This window comes from Xenopus laevis, chromosome 4L, assembly GCF_017654675.1.
Source record: "Xenopus laevis strain J_2021 chromosome 4L, Xenopus_laevis_v10.1, whole genome shotgun sequence".
Lineage (NCBI taxonomy): Eukaryota > Metazoa > Chordata > Amphibia > Anura > Pipidae > Xenopus > Xenopus laevis.
The window spans coordinates 39,433,734-39,454,293 of record NC_054377.1 but is presented as its reverse complement, the minus strand read 5'-3'; the positions used below and the strand labels follow the sequence as shown (position 1 = coordinate 39,454,293).

The 20,560-nt window shown below is 38.3% G+C and overlaps 1 protein-coding gene across 7 annotated transcripts in view; it reads right to left on the bottom strand.

Moving 5' to 3' along the window:
* adcy7.L (adenylate cyclase 7 L homeolog) overlaps window positions 1-20,560 on the bottom strand; it is a 155,422-nt gene that overhangs the window by 36,176 nt on the left and 98,686 nt on the right. For all 7 annotated transcript variants that reach the window (XM_018257791.2, XM_018257789.2, XM_041590126.1 and 4 more), the window contains 7 exons: window positions 11,254-11,381; window positions 9,703-9,861; window positions 8,685-8,817; window positions 7,634-7,822; window positions 1,637-1,680; window positions 1,188-1,268; window positions 945-1,017 (listed from right to left, as the gene is read on the bottom strand). In XM_018257791.2, coding sequence (XP_018113280.1) covers window positions 945-1,017; window positions 1,188-1,268; window positions 1,637-1,680; window positions 7,634-7,822; window positions 8,685-8,817; window positions 9,703-9,861; window positions 11,254-11,381 — 807 coding nt within the window. The remainder of the gene's footprint in view (window positions 1-944; window positions 1,018-1,187; window positions 1,269-1,636; window positions 1,681-7,633; window positions 7,823-8,684; window positions 8,818-9,702; window positions 9,862-11,253; window positions 11,382-20,560) is intronic.

Here is a 20,560-nt window from a genome sequence, read left to right as displayed (position 1 = left end):
ATATAAACATAATTTGGTGTATCAGTTGCTAGAAATGTTCATTGGTGTGCTGAACTTAAAGGAACAGTTCAGTGTAACAATAAAAACTGGGTAAATAGGCTGTGCGAAATAAAAAATGTTTCTAATATAGTTAGCCAAAAATGTAATGTATAAAGGCTGGAGTGAGTGGATGTCTAACATAATAACCAGAACCCAACTTCCTGCTTTACATTTCTCTAACTCTGAGTTAGTCAGCGACTTTAAGGGGGGCCATTTGGGACATAACTGTTCAGTGAGTCTTCAATTCATCCTTAGCATGCTGGTCAGATTCAGATGCAAACAGTTATGACACGTGTCCCCCCTCTGATTTCACTGATTGGTTATTGCCTGGTAACCAATCAGCGGAAACAAGAGAGCTGGAAAGCAGGGAGTTGTGTTGTGACTATTACGTTAGACACCCAGCCACTCCAGCCTTTATAGATAACATTTTTGGCTAATTAAGTATATTAAAAACATTTTTTATTTTGCACAGCCTATCTAACTATGTAGTTTTTATTTTTATACTGAAAAATTCCTTTAAAGATAATGGTCTTGTAAGTACCCACCTGAAGAGTAAAGGGCACCATCTGTTTGGATGTACCTTATAAACAAGAGTGTTGCGAGTTATGAGTGTTAAGATGGCCTTGCCAAAATGTAACATGGCATTCACGGTATAATAGATTTCCCTTGCCACCAGGAAGCAACCTTATTATGCAAATGATATAGGCATACACCATTAGTGACTGGGGGAAGCAGTGGTCACTTAAAATATACGATCCCACGAGAAGTTCCCTTTTTCATGCATTTTAATGCTTCCCTCTTGAATTTAGCATCTCTAGTAAATTATATGCTAGCAGCAGAGAGCCATTTCAAACTGTCTTAATAGTCCTGAAATAGTGCAAACAAGAGAAAACAAGATTATCTACCTCTTTTTCTAATCCATCTGCTGTGAAAAAGAGTAAAAATCCGTAGAAGTCATCAGTCTTTCCAAACCATGGCCTGAAATTACAATTATGTGTATAATGTTGAAATCACTAAAATAGATATAAAAAAAGATAGAATAAATTGTGTAAATATCCTGATTTACAAAATAATTTGAACCTTCTTCATATTATTGAAGTGCTTTCTGATTCCTTGATCTACAAATATTGCATTTTATTTATGCTTACTTAGCAGAACTAAGCCCATCGATAGTATTCATCATTCTGTCATGAAGTTCTTCCTCCTGATTTCGCTTTTGAGACACATTCCTGCAGGGATAGATTGAAAAAGAGAAAGTAAAACAAAAACTATTTGATTTCGATTAATGAGCTATTTCATATCGAATTCTGCTTGAGAATATACTAGTACCCAGTTAAAATAGGAAGAGCATATTGTGAATAACCGAGAATATTAAAAAAAATCATTTAAAATTGACATACAATATCCTTCTTCTGAATAGAATAATGACAAGTAAGAAAACTATAATCAACTACAGATTTCTCAAAATGTTCAATGCTTTAAATAATACGACCTCATAGCAGCTATGCCTCGTTCTTGCTTCCATTTTTAAAAGTTTATGAAGATGGAGTAGATGACCTACCAGAAGAAATTATATCGTTTTTTTTAGAACACATACCTTTCTGTTTTAACTGTTCTTCCCATCCCCTTCAGTGGGATATCCTAAAGAATAAGTTAGCAAAGTAAAAAAAATAGTTAAATAAACATAACTCTTAAAAAGGTATACATTTTTCTAAATGCAATTAGTGTCTACTGGAGGCCAACCTTTGCTAACATGTTTGGAGAGTTGTTTTGATAACAAATTGCACAATCATCTGAATACCATGCCTTCAGAATGAATATTCAACCAACAGATTGTTATCATAATTAGTGACTAAATTGTCATGTAAATATTTGTTTCAACCTAATAGAAGGGGAGTCAACAGAAACCTCATAAGAACAGAAAAACTGTTACCCTCTTGCTCAGCTGTGCCCTCACTGGAATTGTCTGGAGGAAAAGTGTTGTCTTTGAACTGTATCTTAAGGAGCTGTGACAGTAGACAAAATGAGCACCAGTAGGTCTTATTGGTGAAACAACAGTTTATAAAATGGGAACTCCACACAAACGTAACTTAAAGGGATCCTGTCATCGGAAAACATGTTTTTTTCAAAACGCAGCAGTTAATAGTGCTACTCCAGAATTCTGCACTGAAATCCATTTCTCAAAAAAGCAAACAGATTTTTTTATATTCAATTTTGAATTCTGACATGGGGCTAGACATTTTGTCAATTTCCCAGCTGCCCCTGGTCATGTGACTTGTGCCTGCACTTTAGAGAAATGCTTTTTGGCGGGCTGCTGTTTTGTCTTCTCAATGTAACTGAATGTGTCTCAGTGTGACATGGGTTTTTACTATTTAGTGTTGTTCTTAGATCTACCCGGCAGCTGTTATCTTGTGTTAGGGAGCTGTTATCTGGTTTCTTTCCCATTTTCCTTTTGTTTGGCTGCTGGGGGGGGGGGGGGTGATATCACTGCAACTTGCAGTACAGCAATAAAGAGTGATTGAAGTTTATCAGATCACAAGTCACATGACTTGGGGCAGCTGGGAAATTGACAATATGTCTAGCCCCATGTCAGATTTCAAAATTGAATATAGAAAAAATCTGTTTGCTCTTTTGAGAAATGGATTTCAGCGCAAAATTCTGCTGGAGCAGCACTATTAACCGATTCATTTTGAAAAAAAATGTTTTTTCCCATGACAGTATCCCTTTAAGCTTTTTGAAAAGTAAACAAAATTTCAAGCATCTTTGCAATATACATCAATTAAAAAATATGCAGACTTTTCATAATTTTTAATGGTTTGCAACAGTTCTCTAAGCCTAGCCCCCTGCTCTCCTGCTGATCTGTCAAACTACTTTGCTGAGCTGGCTGACTACTGTTACTTTCAGCAGCCAGCTGTCCTGAGCCTGCATCCTCCAAACCCCACAATTCCCTGCACACATGATTTCAATAAGGAACAGAACATCCTAGTGCAATGCATTGTGGGTTATGTAGTTCCTGCATGCTGTCTGTAAGCTGTGGAGAAGTTGTTACAATTTGTAACATCAGTTTTTAGTCCCTCCTTCCCTGCCAGGATTTCAAATGATGCAGAAAGAGAAGAACTGTTAAAGAGCTGGATTTCAGCATAGAAAATTACATTTATTCATACTTTTTGAAGAAACAATTAACTGTGATGGGTATATTAGAGGTTTCTATGATATGTGGGCCTCTTTATCAAATTTTGGTTTGGTAGCCGGAGTTCCCCTTTAAATATAAAGATATTTCCTTTGTATACCTATCAGCTGAGACAATAGATCTGGCAGAATGTACTCACATACTGTACCCTGCTGGGTTGGGAATGATCGAATGGAAATCTCAACAACAGGATGCTTGTTGAATAAAATTAGCACTTGTAAGTATTGGGCACAGATGGGTAACAATTTTTTTAATTGCCAAGTTAAAAATACAACACTAGTACTGCAATGAAACATTAAAATGTGACAAGAGTGCAGAATTTAGAACACCCTACAGTGTAGCCTATGTAGAATATTCGTATCCTTTTAGGGGTTAATCTTTGCCTATGATGCAATCAGTTGCTCATTTTCTATCTTTGCCTTCCTGATAGCTGATTTACAACAACATGCAGTATTTATATATATTTATATATAGCAGCTTCAGATTATTTGTTGCTATCATCATTTACCATTGCATCCAGCAGCCTCACTGACTACCTATAATTGACATTAAAGTTCTTTTTCTCCGATTTACAAAATTTTCTGGGAAAATCCCCCTGCCTGCTCTATTCTCCTGCTTATGTGTGGTTATAAATTTAACCTCAGTCATTTCCTTGACCCCATCACAGACTCAAACTAATTCCTTCCTATCTTTCTTACTGCTGAAAATAAATTAAACACAAGCAGAACCTGGAAAAGGTAGAAAAGAGTTCATGCTCTGTGCTCCAGAAAGGGCCCACCAGTCCCAGTGTCCTGGCAGGGCACACAAACACGGGCTACGATGATGCAATGGGAGAGTACATCCCTTCCGCATGGCATGGGTTACTGACTGGTTACTTCTTGAACACAAGGGGAAAGTTAACCAAATAAATATTTACCCTGAGCCACTATTTTATTGATGTTCTGTGTCACTTACTAATCACATTACAGGAAAAAATGCACAAAAGGAGACAGGAGTAAAAGACACAAAACTCTTTATTCATCTCCTAGCATGGCCTTTGTTTGCATGCGAGCATCATTAAGAACCAGAGGGTGGACATTAGGGGGGTTCTGAATGCAAAAATCACAAAAACGTTGTGATTTTTTTTATAAAATCTGACTTTTAAAAAATTTTTCAAGATTTTTTATTTAATGCTTTTATTTTGAATTTTCAAAACATAAACATTTATATCTATGCACAATACGCCATTTAATCAAGATATGACAGAAGCAGGGTGTCATATTAGAGAGGGAAGAAAAATCCCCTTATAGTTCTCACCAGAATACTTAAAAACTGAATAGTAAGCAGAATAACTATAGTACCTTGGGGCTATTAGTGTCCAAGTTTAAAATCCAGAGTAGCCAAATGTCTATAAATTTGTCTAGACATCCTGAGCTATGTAGGCTTCTTTGTAGAATGGTAAAGCTGCGTTGACCAATGTTTTCCATGACTCTATGGAAGGTGCCAACGGTCTGTTCCATTTAAGAACAATCATTTTTTTTTTTTGCATAGTATAAAAGATTCTGGAGGAACACTCTACTTTCCTTGGAAAAGACAATTCCCGTGGTTAGCCCCAGTAGTGCAGTAGCTGGGGTAGGTTCAATCTGGAGCACCATAACTTTAGAAGTAAAGGTGAAATCCTGAATCTCAACACAGGACCACGTCATGTGGTACCAGTTTCCAGGGTCTCTTCCGCATCTGGGACAGGCTTTTGACCTATCTGGATATAAAGAGTTGAGCCTCTCAGATGTCATATAGATAGGGTGGGTAAATTTCACTTGTATCAATTTGTCCTTGGCTGACAGTAATGGCGGTAGCAAGTGTTGCAGCACAGTCGCACATTCACCTTCTATTAATGTGGGTATGTCCGAGCTCCATTTGGCTTGACGAGGGAGTTGCCTTTGATTATTAGGGAGCACGAGAACCTGATAAATAGTCGGGAGAGGCTTAGACATGATTTTCAGCGGAAGCTTAGTCGCTAGCATAGTGGCTTCCAGGTTAGGACCCCTTGCCGTAAATTGGCTTATCGCTGCGTGACAAAGTTGGAAATATCTGAATTTTGGGTTAGTGGCTCTGTAAGTTGCAACTGATCAAGTTTTAAAAGATGATCCTCTGGATATAAATCTTGCATATGCTTAATTCCCAATCCAGCCCACCAGTGGCCATCAGGCAGACCCATCAAATGTTGCAGTCCCGGGTTTCGCCAGAGAGGAGCATGCGGGGAGTGAGTCTGTTCAACTTTTGTCCGGAGTAATTTCTGAGCTACAGTTAGAGTTGACACCTGGCTGTTATTTTACCAGCCTGGCCGGTAAAAATTATGGCTGATCCCAATGTTATTAATAGGGAAAAAAGATAAATATATAGGAAGGCCGGTATTGTTTTCCAGAAAAGGTGGCAACCCTAACTACAGCCCAAGCTTTTACTGTGGTCCTCAATCATTGAAATGGTAAGACCTATATGGCAGGACACGTAAAGCCTCCAGTGAACCTACTACCATTGCTTCCAGCACAGTAGCTGGGTTTGACTACAGTGATTCAAACCACCATCATATTTTAACCAGATTATGCCAAATAATACATTTGAAAATCCGGTAAGGCTAGACGCCCTGTAGTAATATCCCTCTGTAATGAGTGTATACTAATTCTAGGGACCTTTTTGCTCCATATAAATGAAATAATTAGTGAATTCAGGTGTTTGAAGAAGGGTATAGTTAAAAGCACTGGGTATTTCTAAACACATATAAGAATTTAGTCAAATATTTAATTTTAATAAGGTTGACACGGCCCAGCAGAGATAAGAGAAGCCTTTCCCAGTGTGCTAATTTGGTTTCAAGTCCGCCATAATGGGATCTACATTATGCAATTTGTAATGTTTGATCTCATGAATAACCACTATTCCCAAGTATAAGAGATTGTCTACCCAAGTCAGGGGAGTATCTAAATTTGAAAATCTCCTTGCTTCCTGATCTATAGCAAACAGACTGGACTTGTGCCAATTTATCCTGACCCCTGAATATTGGCCATATATCATCTGCTATAAAGGCTAGAGCGCTTTGTAGGTCTGGTCCTGGTTGCGGATGGCTTCAGCAAGTGGCTCTATAGCGAGACAAAATAAAAATGGGGAAAGTGGGCATCCCTGTCTCGTTCTGGGAAGGATGGGGAAAGCATATTGTCAGCTCGTATCTGGGCTGTTGGGGAGGTGCATAGCGCTTGTATCCATTTAATAAAACGGGGGCCCAATCCATATCTCCCAAGAACTTGCCAGAGAAAGGTCCACTCTTCTGAGTCGACCGATTTCTCTTCGTCTAACGCAGAATTCACTCTGTTCTCTCTATTTTCAGCTATTTTGTTAAATTGTAATGTCAGATGAGGAACTGATTTTCCTTCATGTTTTTTGTAGAATTTAGAGGGAAGCCCGTCTGGGCCTGGAGCTTTACTTTATGGATGGCCTAGGATGGCTGTTTTTACCTCATCATTCGTGATTGGGGCATTGAAGGCCATTTTGGATTCCAAGCTCAGATATGCCAATGGGACGACTTCTAAGTAGTGCTGTATTTCCTGGGCTGTTTTGTCTATTTTGGAGGAGTATAAAGTTCTGTAATATTCCCTAAACAGCTCGACAAATTGACGAGAAGTAGACACCTCCTCTCCTACTTGGTCTCTTATACTGGATATACCGGATTACGGTGCGCAATGGGCTCCGGTGGGATCGGTCGGGTCAAAATCAAACCTGTCCGATTGACCAAACGACCGATCTCCGCCGGACGAAATATATGTCAGCATTCTCAACACACGATCCAAAAATCGTACGAATCCTCGATTTGTACGATAGGATCTGTGCGTCTATGGCCTGCTTTATCACCCATGGCAAATACTTGATGAGCCTGCGTTACCAATTATTTTTGTGCTAACTCAGTATTTGCTAAAGATAAGAGTCTGTCTGATTGGAGCCAGTCACTCGTTTGTTTCTTTGGGGTCATTAAGGTACTTTTGTTTTTTATCTTTTACTTCTGTTTCAAGTTCGTCAATTTTAGTTTGTATTGTATTTTTTAGCGTGCTTAATTCCAGAGATATACGCCCCCCTAGCTACTGCGTTAAAGGCATCCCACAGTATGTGCTCTGGTGCACTATCCAAGTTGGATTGCCAGTATTGAGCTACCTCTCTTTGCACTACCTGAGTAACTTTATCATTGATTGCCCACAAGCCTAAGGGTGAGGCAGAAGATTTTTTTTCTTGATTCCAAAAGGGCAATAGGACTAACCTGCTAAAAGGCATCCAGCCCTTTCTTTAAACTATATAAAAAGACAGTACAACTGTTAATAGATGAAGCAGTTATTAATCAAAAGCAAATATGCTGATCATAAAACCTTAAGCTAATTTTCTTACCAGTTTAGGTTTTCCATTAACAACAGGAACTTCAGCAGAGGAAGCATCACTTTGGTCAAAGTGGGAGAAAGGTCTCGCTGCACCCCAAGATTCAAGATACCGAGTCATCCTTACAGAAGGTCGAACTTTTAACCCATCATTGACACGATGCTTGGGGAGGTGAATGTTCTGAACACGACGGTTCTTTGCCTTATTTCAATATTTTTTAAAAATATTAGTCATTTAATATTTGTACACACACAAATAATGCATTTTACAATCAATTGAAACCCCCAGAACATACCACAGACATTTGTGAATTACACATTACAGAAGATCTGAATTTACACACATCCAAATTACTTGTGTATTGAGTTCATTCAGTGGGTCTTATGTAAAAAGGTGCCTAAACATTAAATTAATGTCAGAAAAAATATAAATGTAATTTATTTTATCACAGACATGCCAGATTCCACAGACTGAAAAGACACCAAGAAAGTATGTCTGTGTGTTTGCTTATTACCCACCCCTGCTCTAGACTATGTATTGCAACCCCGACCCTCACATTGTTTTTTTTTTTTTTAAGTGGTGTATTTTGGGACTTGAATCCCCTTTGCTTTTCAGCAAAATCTAAATAGCACCTATGACTTCAAGTCCCACAATGGATCATTTTATAATTATAATATAAAGTGAGAGAGGGGTTGCAGGGCCAGAACTAGGGGTAGGCAGAGTAGGCATGTGCCTAGGGCACAAAGCTTGGGGGTGGCAGGCACGTACCTTTCACTGCTGCCTACCCCAGTCCAGTCTGCAGAGTCCTACACTTGTTTGTGTGCATGCGTGCGTAAATACGTATGTGAAGGGGGGTGACGTGGCCAGTCAGCGATCATGTGTGCTCATGTACACATGTGTGGTGGAGGGGGAGACGCGACTGGTCAGCGAGCATGCACACTCATGTACGCTCGCATACGGCCTGGCCGGGCACTGGGGGGTTGCATTACAATGTCAGTATAAGCTTGTTGGAGAAGTGTGGTTTCCTTCAAGTATTTGACCCATTTACACAAAAATTACTCACCCTTGGATCAATGACCAGGTATGTTTTAATATTCATTTCTTTAAGATAGGGGTCTCTTAGCTCGCCATGCCCCTCCTCCACATCGTAGGCTCCATTCATATGTTTCAGTGTTGCTTCAGTAATGTGAACACGGCTGCAAATTGAAAGACAGGTGTTAAAAGGGACAAATTGTTTGGAGAAACCCCTATCACACCCAATATTTTCTGCTATAATACCTATTAAACCTAAACCTGAAAATAGTAACACTCAAATAAATGCTTTTCTAAAAACAAATACTAATTGACATAAGGGCTTATTTACAAATGCAAAGCACTAAAATGGGTGCAGAATTCAATTCAAACGCCATTCACAAAGGACATTGTCCTTATACATGCTTCTTAGTATCTTGCAGCAAATACAAACGTGTTATCTCAGACCGCTTTGATGAATTTTCTGCAAGAAAAGGGCCAGACACAAACTAACCCTGAAATTAATGCCATGTTTGAGCAGCTGGAAATGAATGGGTTTCCACTGTGGGTTACATCTACACACACAACTGTATGGGTCCAGTGAACAGACAAAAATGCTGTTATCAATCAAAACTGCATCCTAACAGTCTACTAGCAAGTTTGTCTTTCTGGCTCATACTGTGAAACTCTGGTGACAAACAAACCAGAGCCACATATCTGCTAAGGCCAAAAGTATCCAGACACCTGCCTATAAAATACTTCATTCCCGCATACACACACTTTGAGCATACCGAAACCCATACAGCAAGAATCACATCATTATACTTGCCCAACAGGATTTTTAAAGCAGCTTAATGCCCTCCCAGCAATTACTTATTGCATTCTGCATGGAAAGTTATTTCTACTTCCCTTCAAAAATTCTAACTTATATTACATTATTGCTTTCCTGCCTTAAATAGCATCCTTTAGTATCCTTTGATAAAATGTTTTAAGGGTGTGAGCTATGAGAAAGGTCAGTACTATACAAACAAAAAATATGTTGATTACATTTTAGAAAAGAAAATTCTTACCCAGGTAGACCAGCAGATTCCATACGATTAGCTAAGGAGACATCATGAGACCAGACGTCAAACTGCCATTTTCTCAACCCAATGACACCACAAAGAACATTTCCAGAATGTACTCCAACCCTCATGTTTATATCTGCTCCTGTTGCTTCTCTTACTTGCCTGTTAAACATTAAATGTACAATCATAATACAAGGAAGTGATTCTTATTATAGTGGTTGATGAAAACAGATTTTAAACCATTTTTATGTCCACAGAGCTGAGAAACCTTTTAATGAAAGCTTTATTTTAAAGAGAACATATATAAACGACTGGCCGATTAAAAGACTAAAAAAAACTAAAGTATGTGAAAAACAAAGGTCCTGGGTCTGAATGTAGTTACCCCAAGGTATTAAACAGTTTAACTCTGTGGTTGCCTAACCATTTACAGGATCTTCCAGGTTTAATGTGAGGTCTGGCATGGAGTGGGGATATTGGCAAATAGTTAATATGACCCCGTTATTCAAAAAGAGCATCCCTTTCTCAGGCTGTAAAGCATCCCTTTCTCAACTGTAAGCCTGTTAATTGTAAGCCTGTTAATTTGACATTGGTGTGAGGAAACAATTTAACGTGGTATTCAGCCACAAGATAGTGAAATACATTTCAAATGTTAATACTATGAGTTTGTACCAGCAGGTACTTTATATATCATATATATGAAATACATGTGTGATTAATACACAGAAATATTGTGCCTATTATATGCTTATAAATGGTGCTTAGTGATGTCATGAGTTATAATTGCTGTTTAGTAATTTAATCAGTTTATTAAAAACATTCATACTCATGTCTGTATGCATATGAAGCACTCTAAATAGGGGAAGTATGTTTAGGTACAAGCTTTCACTAATCAAAGATGTATATACAGCTTCTTTGAATGGCTTCATCATTATTATGGGGCATCTCAAAATTTATTCTAAAATGATTCATACAATAAGGCTAGCGTCACATGGGGTAATCTGAAGGCAGCAAATTGGGTTTCCTATGCTGGTACGTATATATATATATATATATATATATATATATATATATATATATATATATATATATATATATATATATATATATATATATACATACATACACACCAGCAGAGACCAACCCATGTGCCACTAGCTTAAAGGGAAATAAAGAAAATTTTTTATTTTAATGGAATATACAGGATAAATGTGTTTAATCCTTGCAAGACAGATAATTATATTACCAGAGCACAAAAAAAACCCTTGTATAATGGACGCCTACTAAAAAAACAGTAACAATAGAGGGTAAAGGGAGGGGGGTTATTTATCGTCTACATCACAACCAAACATGGAATAGTTTCAGTTAACCTATTTGCTCTGATTAGACAATAAAACAAAATCTTTCATAATTAAAACAATATACTATTCAGCACAAGATATAATCATAGAACTCTTATTGAACAAGGGGATATAATTGTGCAAATTGCATAAATGCATAATATTTTGTTTCAGGGTTTTTCTACCCGATTGGTCTACATCTAATGTTTTTACATACTTTATTGATTCACAGATATCCAGACCCATCTTTACACAGTTCTTGGCATTGTTAGGTAAAGACACAGGAAGGCCAGAGACACAGTAGTAACAGTCACCCAAAATTTTAATCCTCATGCACTCATTTTCCTGTAGAGAAAAGAAACAGAATGTTAAAACCAAAGTCCATAAACAAAGACTTGAAATCTTACACTGACAATTATACATAAATTATGCTTGCAGACAAAGCTGCTAGTTACTGGGGAATACCACAGATTCATTGTATTTAGTTTGAAAAAGGAACTAAAATGTTCTGAAAGCTTGTTATGATTATATTAGTTAGCCAATAAGGGTATCACCTTTATATCTCTTTGTTATTTTTTATTTCAAAAGGGTTGCCCTGTAACATTACTGGGGAATAAAATACTGCCAATTCACATTTGCATACCATATACATTTTTCAACAGAGATGGCCTTTGCAATAAAATTGTCCAAAAAAACCATTATGTTTATGATTTGTTGACCAGCTACCAGGATGTCCCTCAAATGCACTTTTAATCTTCCTTTTTTCTTTATTACTTTAGGCAGGGACAGTGCTATTCATGCAGAGCAACAATACCTCATATTTTTCTTTACTTGACAGCATAAATTTGCACTTAACCAATATAACAGAATTATATAATAAAAAATGTAATCTTGTATTATACCTCACCACCTATGATTAAAAATATGCATTTTTAATGTTCACTGGGACAAACCCCTGTGGGCCCTGGTCCCACTGCCATCACCTTTACTGTCACTGGAGGCAGAGTGGGGCAAGGGGGAACTGTTGAGAAAGAAGAAGAGTTGGTGGAATGTTGCTTGTGGAAGAGTGGGTGAGTTTATGCTTTCAATCTATTCATTTTCAGCAATGATCTAACTGGCTTTTCTGGGTTTATTATGCTCATTACTGACATATCAAAGATGAAATTGTTAAATGTCATGTCATGTCATGGGTTAATAAGTTAATGCTTGTTGTCCATTTCTGCAGTGATTTTACTCGCATGTCAGAGTAATTAAACGAGCTTCAACATGCTTTTTCTTCAACAGCGGAGTTCTGCGATGTGAGTGTGCAGAGACAGCATGCATCTCGATTGAGTGCATTACTTATTGTTTTATTTGAAACATCTGTACCTGCTAATTCAAGGCCTTTCTGAATCTTTCTCTTGGACAACTCTTTTGATTATTCTTTTGACTCCTCTGTCAGAAAGGATTTTAGATTAAATAGTGGATTATCTAGGATTTCAGCACTTTAATAAATTCACCTGTTGTATAAAGATCCAATGAGTTCAGTATTTTAGATATTTTGTTTTACCTCTCCAAACAAGGAGTGGTCCTACTGTACAAAAATATATACAACCACCATTTCCAAAAAAAAATTGGGACTGTGTAAAATGTAAATTAAAAGTGAAGTGGGTGATTTGCAAATACTTTAAACTGTATATATATATATATATATAATACACAAAAGCCATGAATATCCTGTAAATTATATCCTTATAAACGGTGAGTTCTGATGTCATCAGTTATAAACGGTGAGTTCTGATGTCATTTCTGTCACATGACTCACTGAAATGTGTGTATTATAATAAATAAAGTACCCCCAGTTGCAAAATATGAGGATATTAGAAGTTACCTCGGAGTTCCATGACCTGTATAAAAACACTCGGCCTTCGGCCTCGTGTTTTTATATGGTCATGAAGCTCCTCGGTAACTTATAATATCCTTATATTTTACAAGAGGGGGTACTTTATTCACTATATATATATATATATATATATATATATATATATATATATATATATATATATATATATATATATATATATATATATATATATACATATATACTGTATATATTTTTTAGAGGATTTAAACTGTATAATTAATTGCAAACAGTACAAATACAACATATAAAATGTTGAAGAAGACATTTTGTTTTCTGAAAAATATATGCTAATTTTGAATTTAATGGCAGAATCAGGTTTCAAAAAAGTTGGGACAAGGCAATAAAGAAAAGTGCATAGTGTCACTTAAAAGATTCATAAGATCTGGAGAAATCTCTATACAAGGACAATGCCAAAAGCCTATACATGTATGGGCTCTGTTATCCAGAATGCTAGGGACCTGAGGTTTTCCAGATAATGTATCTTTCCGTAATTTGGATCTTCCTACTAAAAAATCATGTAAACATTAAAGAAACCTAATAGTATTGTCTTGCCCCCAATAAAGCTTAATTATATTTTAGTTTGAATCATGTATAAGATACTGTATTAGTCTTACAGAGAAAAAAGAAATCATTTTTAAAAACTTGGATTATTTTGATAAAATGGAGCTTTCTGGATAATGGGTTTCCGTATAACGAGTCCCATACCTGTACTGGATGGCCATGAACTTTGACAGGATTAAAACACAGACACGATTCTGTAGCAGAAATCACTGTATGAGCTCAGGAATATTTTCAGAATCCATTGTCTGTGAGCACAGTACTTTGCTTCATCCACAAATTCAAGTTAAAACTCTACTATGCAAAGAAGAAACCATTTCTAAATGTAGGGACCCATGGGGTTAATGTGCCCCTATGGCTTTAAATTCCTACAGTTCCTGGTCTCCCTAGTTGCTGGGCCATGTAGCGAGTTGTAATTTGCATAGTTGTGCTATCGGCCAGGAGGCGCTGTGACCACATCCTGTCACACTTTGGTGTAGTGAGTGAGAAGGGGTGGATCTTCCTCTTTGGCTTCTGGTTGCTTCTATATGGATGTTTCCCTTGAGCCTGGATACACCAAAGCCCAGTAAAGCCAGTTTGCCCTAGAGGGACCTGAACCTCAAGTGTGGAAGTCGGGGAGCAGGGACCCCGTGAATGAGGCTAGTGAGTGGCAGGAATATAATTGTTGTATACTCTATAGGAAAGTAAGACAGCGAGGGAAGATATAAAGAGCAGCTTTGTGCTCCAACAAGGAGGTGTTGCAGGTAGAAGCTTCCCAAGCTATAAGATTGCCTACAGTGAAGGGACCACAGTGGATAGGGTGTCAGGGTTTAGGTTCTCCTCCCTGACTACTCCACTGGGTGAGATACACACCACGTGTGAGGAATTTCTGCCTAGAGGAAATTGGATTGCCTTGACTACAGCCTCAGGGAATGCACCTGCATCTACTTCTGATATGCTGTGTGATTACAGCCTCAGGGAATGCACCTGCATCTACTTCTGATATACTGTGTGAGCTGTGTGATATATTCTGCAAATGCCTCTTTACTGATGTAAGTAACCTGTGGATCATTTGTCTCTGACAAATAAAATTATTTTGTTCTGTTTGATTTGCAAGAAACTTCTGCCACCCATTTCTTTGTTGGTTAAAGCACTGTAGCCTGTGAGAGTTGTAGTTGCACTACACCACACCTTCAATACTCCCCTTTTGCGAAGGCCCTGCTTTAAGTGATAGAGTCCAGTGTAACCTATACTCTAGTATACTAGCTGGATGTTAACCCCGTTGGCCTGGATAGTCCAAAAACGTGTTATATAAACATGATCCAGAAAAACAACACCTGCTCTGGGCCCAAACACATTTTAGATGGACTGAGGCACTCAAGAAGTGGAAAACTGTCCTGTGGTCTGACAAATCAGTCATTATTGCAAATGGCGTGGGTAGCTTACACATTTGAGAAGATATTAATGCATAAACAACATATACAGGTTAGAGTAACACAATAATAATCTTTTTCAAGTAAGGCTTATTTCAGCAAGACAATGCAAAACTGCATCTCAACAGCATGGTTCTATAGTAAGATAGTGTGGGTGATAAAACTGGTCTACCTGCAGTCAAGACCTGTAACCTGTTGAACATTTAGCATTATGAAATTAAAAATATGACAAAGGAGACCCTGAAATGTTGAGTAGCCGAAATCCTAAATCAGGCAAGAATGGGACAACATTTCTAAGCAACTGTAGCAATTGCTCTCCTCAGTACCTGAACGTTTACAATGTGATGCAAAAAGAAGAGGTGATGAAACACAGTGAGAAACATTACCCTAAACAGAAAACCACACATACTTTGTAGCCAAACCCAGCGCCAGATTTAGTGGACGAGCGCCTGCATACCCCCCCTCCAGTGCAAGCGCACATGCGTGCCTGCGACGGAGCAATGGGGAGTGCTCCCCGGCAAGCAGCTGGGCGGCATGCCGCCCCTATTATTCTGCTGCCCTAACATGCATGTTCGCAAATAAACATCCCTTTTTACATAATGTTTTATGACGTTTACAGGCGTCCCTCTGCAAATTCTCAAGTTTAACACAGGTTTCCTGGTGAGGCGATTTCGGAAAATTAAGCGATCCGAGTGCCATCCAGCTGGCAATTCAAATTCTTGCAGGCGGGAAGGTATTTCGGAGAAATTAGCCGCCGAAGAGATTTGTTGCTGGGCGAACCTTACCGTGTGCGACCACCCTAAATAAAAGGAGTTGTTCACCTTCAAAACACTTTTTAAGTTCCGTTGTTTTCGGATTGTTCACCAAAAATTCAATTGCTTTCTATTGTTTATTTCTTACTGTTTATCCAGAATCTAAGTTTAAAGATTAATGTCCCAGTCTTTGGCTTTTCAGTCCGGAAGCTCAGTTATCAGCTCAGTAATCCAAGTGCAGAATTTAAACTGTTACAATTTTGCAACATTTAAGGGGGTTATTTATTAAAGTAAAAATACAAAAAACTCAAAAAAAAAATCTATTTTTTTTTAACTAGAAAATCTGAATTTTTATTGAGAAAAAAAACCCTCACATTTTTCATGATTTATTATACCCACAGGATGGAAAAAGTCCACATCTGGAAATCCAGCATCTCAGACCTCCCAAGGTTTTATATAAGTCAATGGGAGAAGTCCCGAAGATATCTTGATCTGCGCTGGGTTTCATGCAAAAATCCAAAGATTTCGTGGTTTTTGGGCAAATATCCATAAAATTTGTATGATTCAAAATTAAAAATTATTGATAAATAAGGGGAAATAGCTTGTGCGTATTTGGACAGAGCATATTTCAGAAAATAATGAGAAATTCAGATTTTGATAAATAACCCTCTTAGTTGATACATTTTTCAGCAGCATTTCTGGAGTATTATCAACTATTGTACCAATTCTAACAGATGCTTTTAACGAAATGCAGGGATTCTGCTCAGCAGGGCCAAAGTTAAAGGAGAACTGTCATGAACTATAAACCATACCATTTTTCTCACTGATATATAACATTAATTAGTACAATAAAATCTAAAACCAACTACATCAAATTTGTGTTATAAACACACTTATTATCACTCATTTCTAACTGTCCTCCAGACCAAGCATTTTCAGAATGTGAAAGTAGGAGTGTATATTGCAAGGCAGCAACAGTCACATAGGCCCGTCTCTAGTTACATCATACCTGTGCGCAGCATGTTCAGCTGTGCTGCTCCTAGTCACAGATAGAGGGAGACGGAGGTTGAGCAGTGTTCTCTGGATTTTTTTTCAGGCTCTCCTGTTTGGCTGCATAAGTGAGGGAGTGGACAAAGTGTACTGCTTACTTTGCCTCTGAAAAACATCACAAAAGTGATCACAGATCCTAACTAAAAAAGATCACATATCCTAACTGGCCCCTATTAGAAGCAGCATCCTTGCCTTACTTTATGGTTAAGATTCTATCTATCTTTATAACACAGCACTCTGCCACAGTGGCACAGATCTTGTTATAAAGATAGGTAGCATCTTAGCCATAAAGTAGGACTTGGATGCAGCTTTTAATGTGTATCAGAGAAGACCGGTGCCACAGTGACAGAATGCTATGTTATAAACATAGCTATAATTTCAGTGACAGTGGCAGGACTGCTTCTTCCAATGGGGATCAGATAGGATCTGTGCAGCCACTGGGTTTAAAATGCTCTGTTTTACAGATAGCTAGAATCTCAGCCATAAAGCAGAGCAGAACTGCTGTGTAAAATGGGGATCAGATAGATCTATGCCACTGGGACAAAATGCTCTGTTATACAGATAGCTAGTATATCAGACATAAAACAGTGCAGCATCTGTGCAGCCACTGGGACAAATGCTCTGTTATACAGATAGCTAGAATCTCAGCTACCATAAAGGTATGATCTGTGCAGGGCCGCCATTAGGGGGCACAAGTGTACCGGGCCTGGGCCTGAAGGGTGGCCCGGCAGTGCTTTTCGAAAGAGTTGGGCCCCCTTTGACTGCGCCAAACGCTATGCTGCCTCCTTCTGAAGTAACGAACAGCCGAAATGTGGAAGTGCCGAAGCGGCGAAAAGACCCAAAGTCATGAAAAGAGGCGAAGTTGAAGTCCTGAAGCCATGAATTAAATTCCTCTGAACACCAATGTGTGTTTTTTAATTTTTTTTTCAATCTATTGTTTTTTAAAAAAATATTCTTTGGGGCCCCAATTTGTTTTAACTTGTAAGGGGGCCCTAGCGCCAATGTTTTTTTTTTTTTTTTTAAATATTCTTTGGGGCCCAAATTTTTTTTTAACTTGAAAGGGGGGCCCTGGCGCCAATGCTTTTTTAAAAAAATATTCTTTGGGGCCCCATTTTTTTTTTTAACTTGTAAGGGGGGGCCTGGTACCAATGCTTTTTTTTAAAATATTCTTTGGGGCCCCAATTTTTTTTTTTTTTAATTTGTAAGGAGGGCTCTGGCGCCACTGTTTTTTAAAAAATATTCTTTGGGGCCTCATTTTTTTTTTTACTTATAAGGGGGGCCCTGGCACCAATGCTTTTTTTTTTTAAAAAAAAACTTTTGGGGGCCCTGGCACCAATGGGTTTTTTTTTTAACTTATAGGGGGCCCTGGCCCCCAATAGATTTTTATAACTTGTGTGGGGGGGTTACCTTTTTAACACTGATGTCTGTGCGCTTTTTTAACTGTGATGTGGAGTGGACGGGATCTGGGGTGGGGCCCAGAAATTTTTTTTGTACGGGCCCCGTGATTTCTAACGGCGGCCCTGGATCTGTGCAGCCACTGGGAGAGAATGATCTGTTATACAGATAGTTAGAATCTCAGGTGCCATAAAGCAGGGCAGGACTGCTGCTTACAATGCGGACCAGATAGGATCTGTGCAGCCACTGGACAGAATGCTCTGTTATATAGATAGCTAGAATCTCAGCAATAAAGCAGCTCAGAGGGGTTCAGAGACTGAGATTCAGTCTGAGATCAGTACTGAGTATAACCGGCCCCTGCATTGTTAACAAACCTGACTCAGACTGTAAAACCCTGTACTGTTACCAGAAATCACCCCAGTATTATTCATGCCTATAATCCCCCAGTATCGTTCACACCTGTAAAACACTGTACTGTTCACAATGTATTGTTATATTGGTCTCATTTTGGCAATATAAACCTTTTTACATAAGGGCAGGGTTAAATATATAATTGAAAAATCAAACATGCTAACATCTTAATGGAATGAATGAGTTTTGCATTTGAACTACACTCCCCATAATCCATTGCTACTGGCATGCTTCTGAGAGAAATCGCATTGTTACAACGTCATCGTCGGCACGGGGGAAGGGAAATCAGCACGACTGGCTTCTTCAGTTCGAGGCAGTACTGCAGGCTGGCTTTGTCTGGAGGGAGGCGCATACTGTGAGCTGATGCTGATGCCGCTTTGTCGCCGACGATCCTGCTTTTGATCTTGGCTGCAGGGGATTAACAACGGTATGGTTGAAGATGCAGGGGTGAGAAAAGGCAATTGTTTCACAAACTAATAGGCTTAACTCTGAAAAAAAACTATTCTTTTTTATTGTAAACTCAACTGTTTACAACTCAAAGGATATGGAACAATTTAACTCATGACAGTTCTCCTTTAAGAAATGTATCAACTAAATGTAAATTTAGAACAGTTTAGAGAGTCGGCAACCCCCCCCCCCCCCAACTGCTTTAGAACGACAAAAGAAGGTGAAAAACTAAACTTTACACTTCAATTTAGAAAAACAGTCACACATAGAAAATAAAAAGTAATTGGAGAAAGTCTTTATTTCTGGTGAATTATCTGAAAACAACTGAACTGAAAAATTGTTGGAGGTGAACAACCCCTTTAACTTATTTTCTGCTTTTAGCCAGTGTGGCCTGCCTTCTGCATGCCTCAGTTAAACCAGTTCTAATGTATAGGGACTTAATTTTGAATAGTATCTGAAAACTGAATATAGACCGGAAGTAAGCATATCCTTCCATACTGCATAGTTTGGCCGTCTTTCAGACACAAGCTAGGGGAACTCCAGTTAGTGCAAGGTTCAGGAAACCACTGCACTTTGCAAAACAGCAGTGGTAAATTAGTACTACAGATTTACAAGGCTAAAAAAAACCCCGCAAATTTGAGAAGAGTATAGTGAGCCTAATCCTAATTACTTGGATGCTACATAGCTGCAAAAGAAGAACATTTTGCCTTACAGACCAAGAAGACCCTTCCGTGGCCCAAATCAATTACATTGTATAAAACAACTACACAATGCCAATTGTATATTTATGTCTATCAAAGCACTGGCATCAAAGCACTGCATAAGTATACTTTTACTATTAAGTATCCCTATTTAACCATTTGTCTGCAAAGCACATAGATCCTACATGCTGGCAGGCAATGGCTCTGAATGCCTTGAACATACTAGCTACTGCTGGTATATAGATTAGCAGTGATGTCAACATACCCCTCAGGGCCAAGTCTTAAAGGAAAACTATACCCCCAAAATGAATACTTAAGCAACAGATAGTTTATATCAAATTGAATGACATATTAAAGAATCTTACCAAAATGGAATATATATTTACATAAATATTGCCCTTTTACATCTCTTGCCTTGAACCACCATTTCGTGACTCTATCTGTGCTGCCTCAGAGATCACCTGACCAGAAATACTACAACACTAACTGTAACAGGAAGAAGTGAGGAAGCAAAAGGCACAACTCTGTCTGTTAATTGGCTCATGTGACCTTACATGTGGTTTGTATGTGTGCACAGTGAATCGTACGATCTCAGGGGGCGGCCCTTATTTTTTAAAATGGCAATTTTCTATTTATGATTACCCAATGGCACATACTACTAAAAAAGTATATTATTATGATAATGGTTCATTTACATGAAGCAGGGTTTTACACATGAGCTGTTTTACTCAGTATCTTTTAATAGAGACCTACATTGTTTGGGGGGTATAGTTTTCCTTTAAACGGTATTTGCCCTGGGGCCTTGCTACTTCCCCTCCCCAGCACTGTACGCACAGGAAGCCCTGAGCTACATTACATTTTTACCCTCAGTTCCAGTCCTGCAATCCCCAAGGCC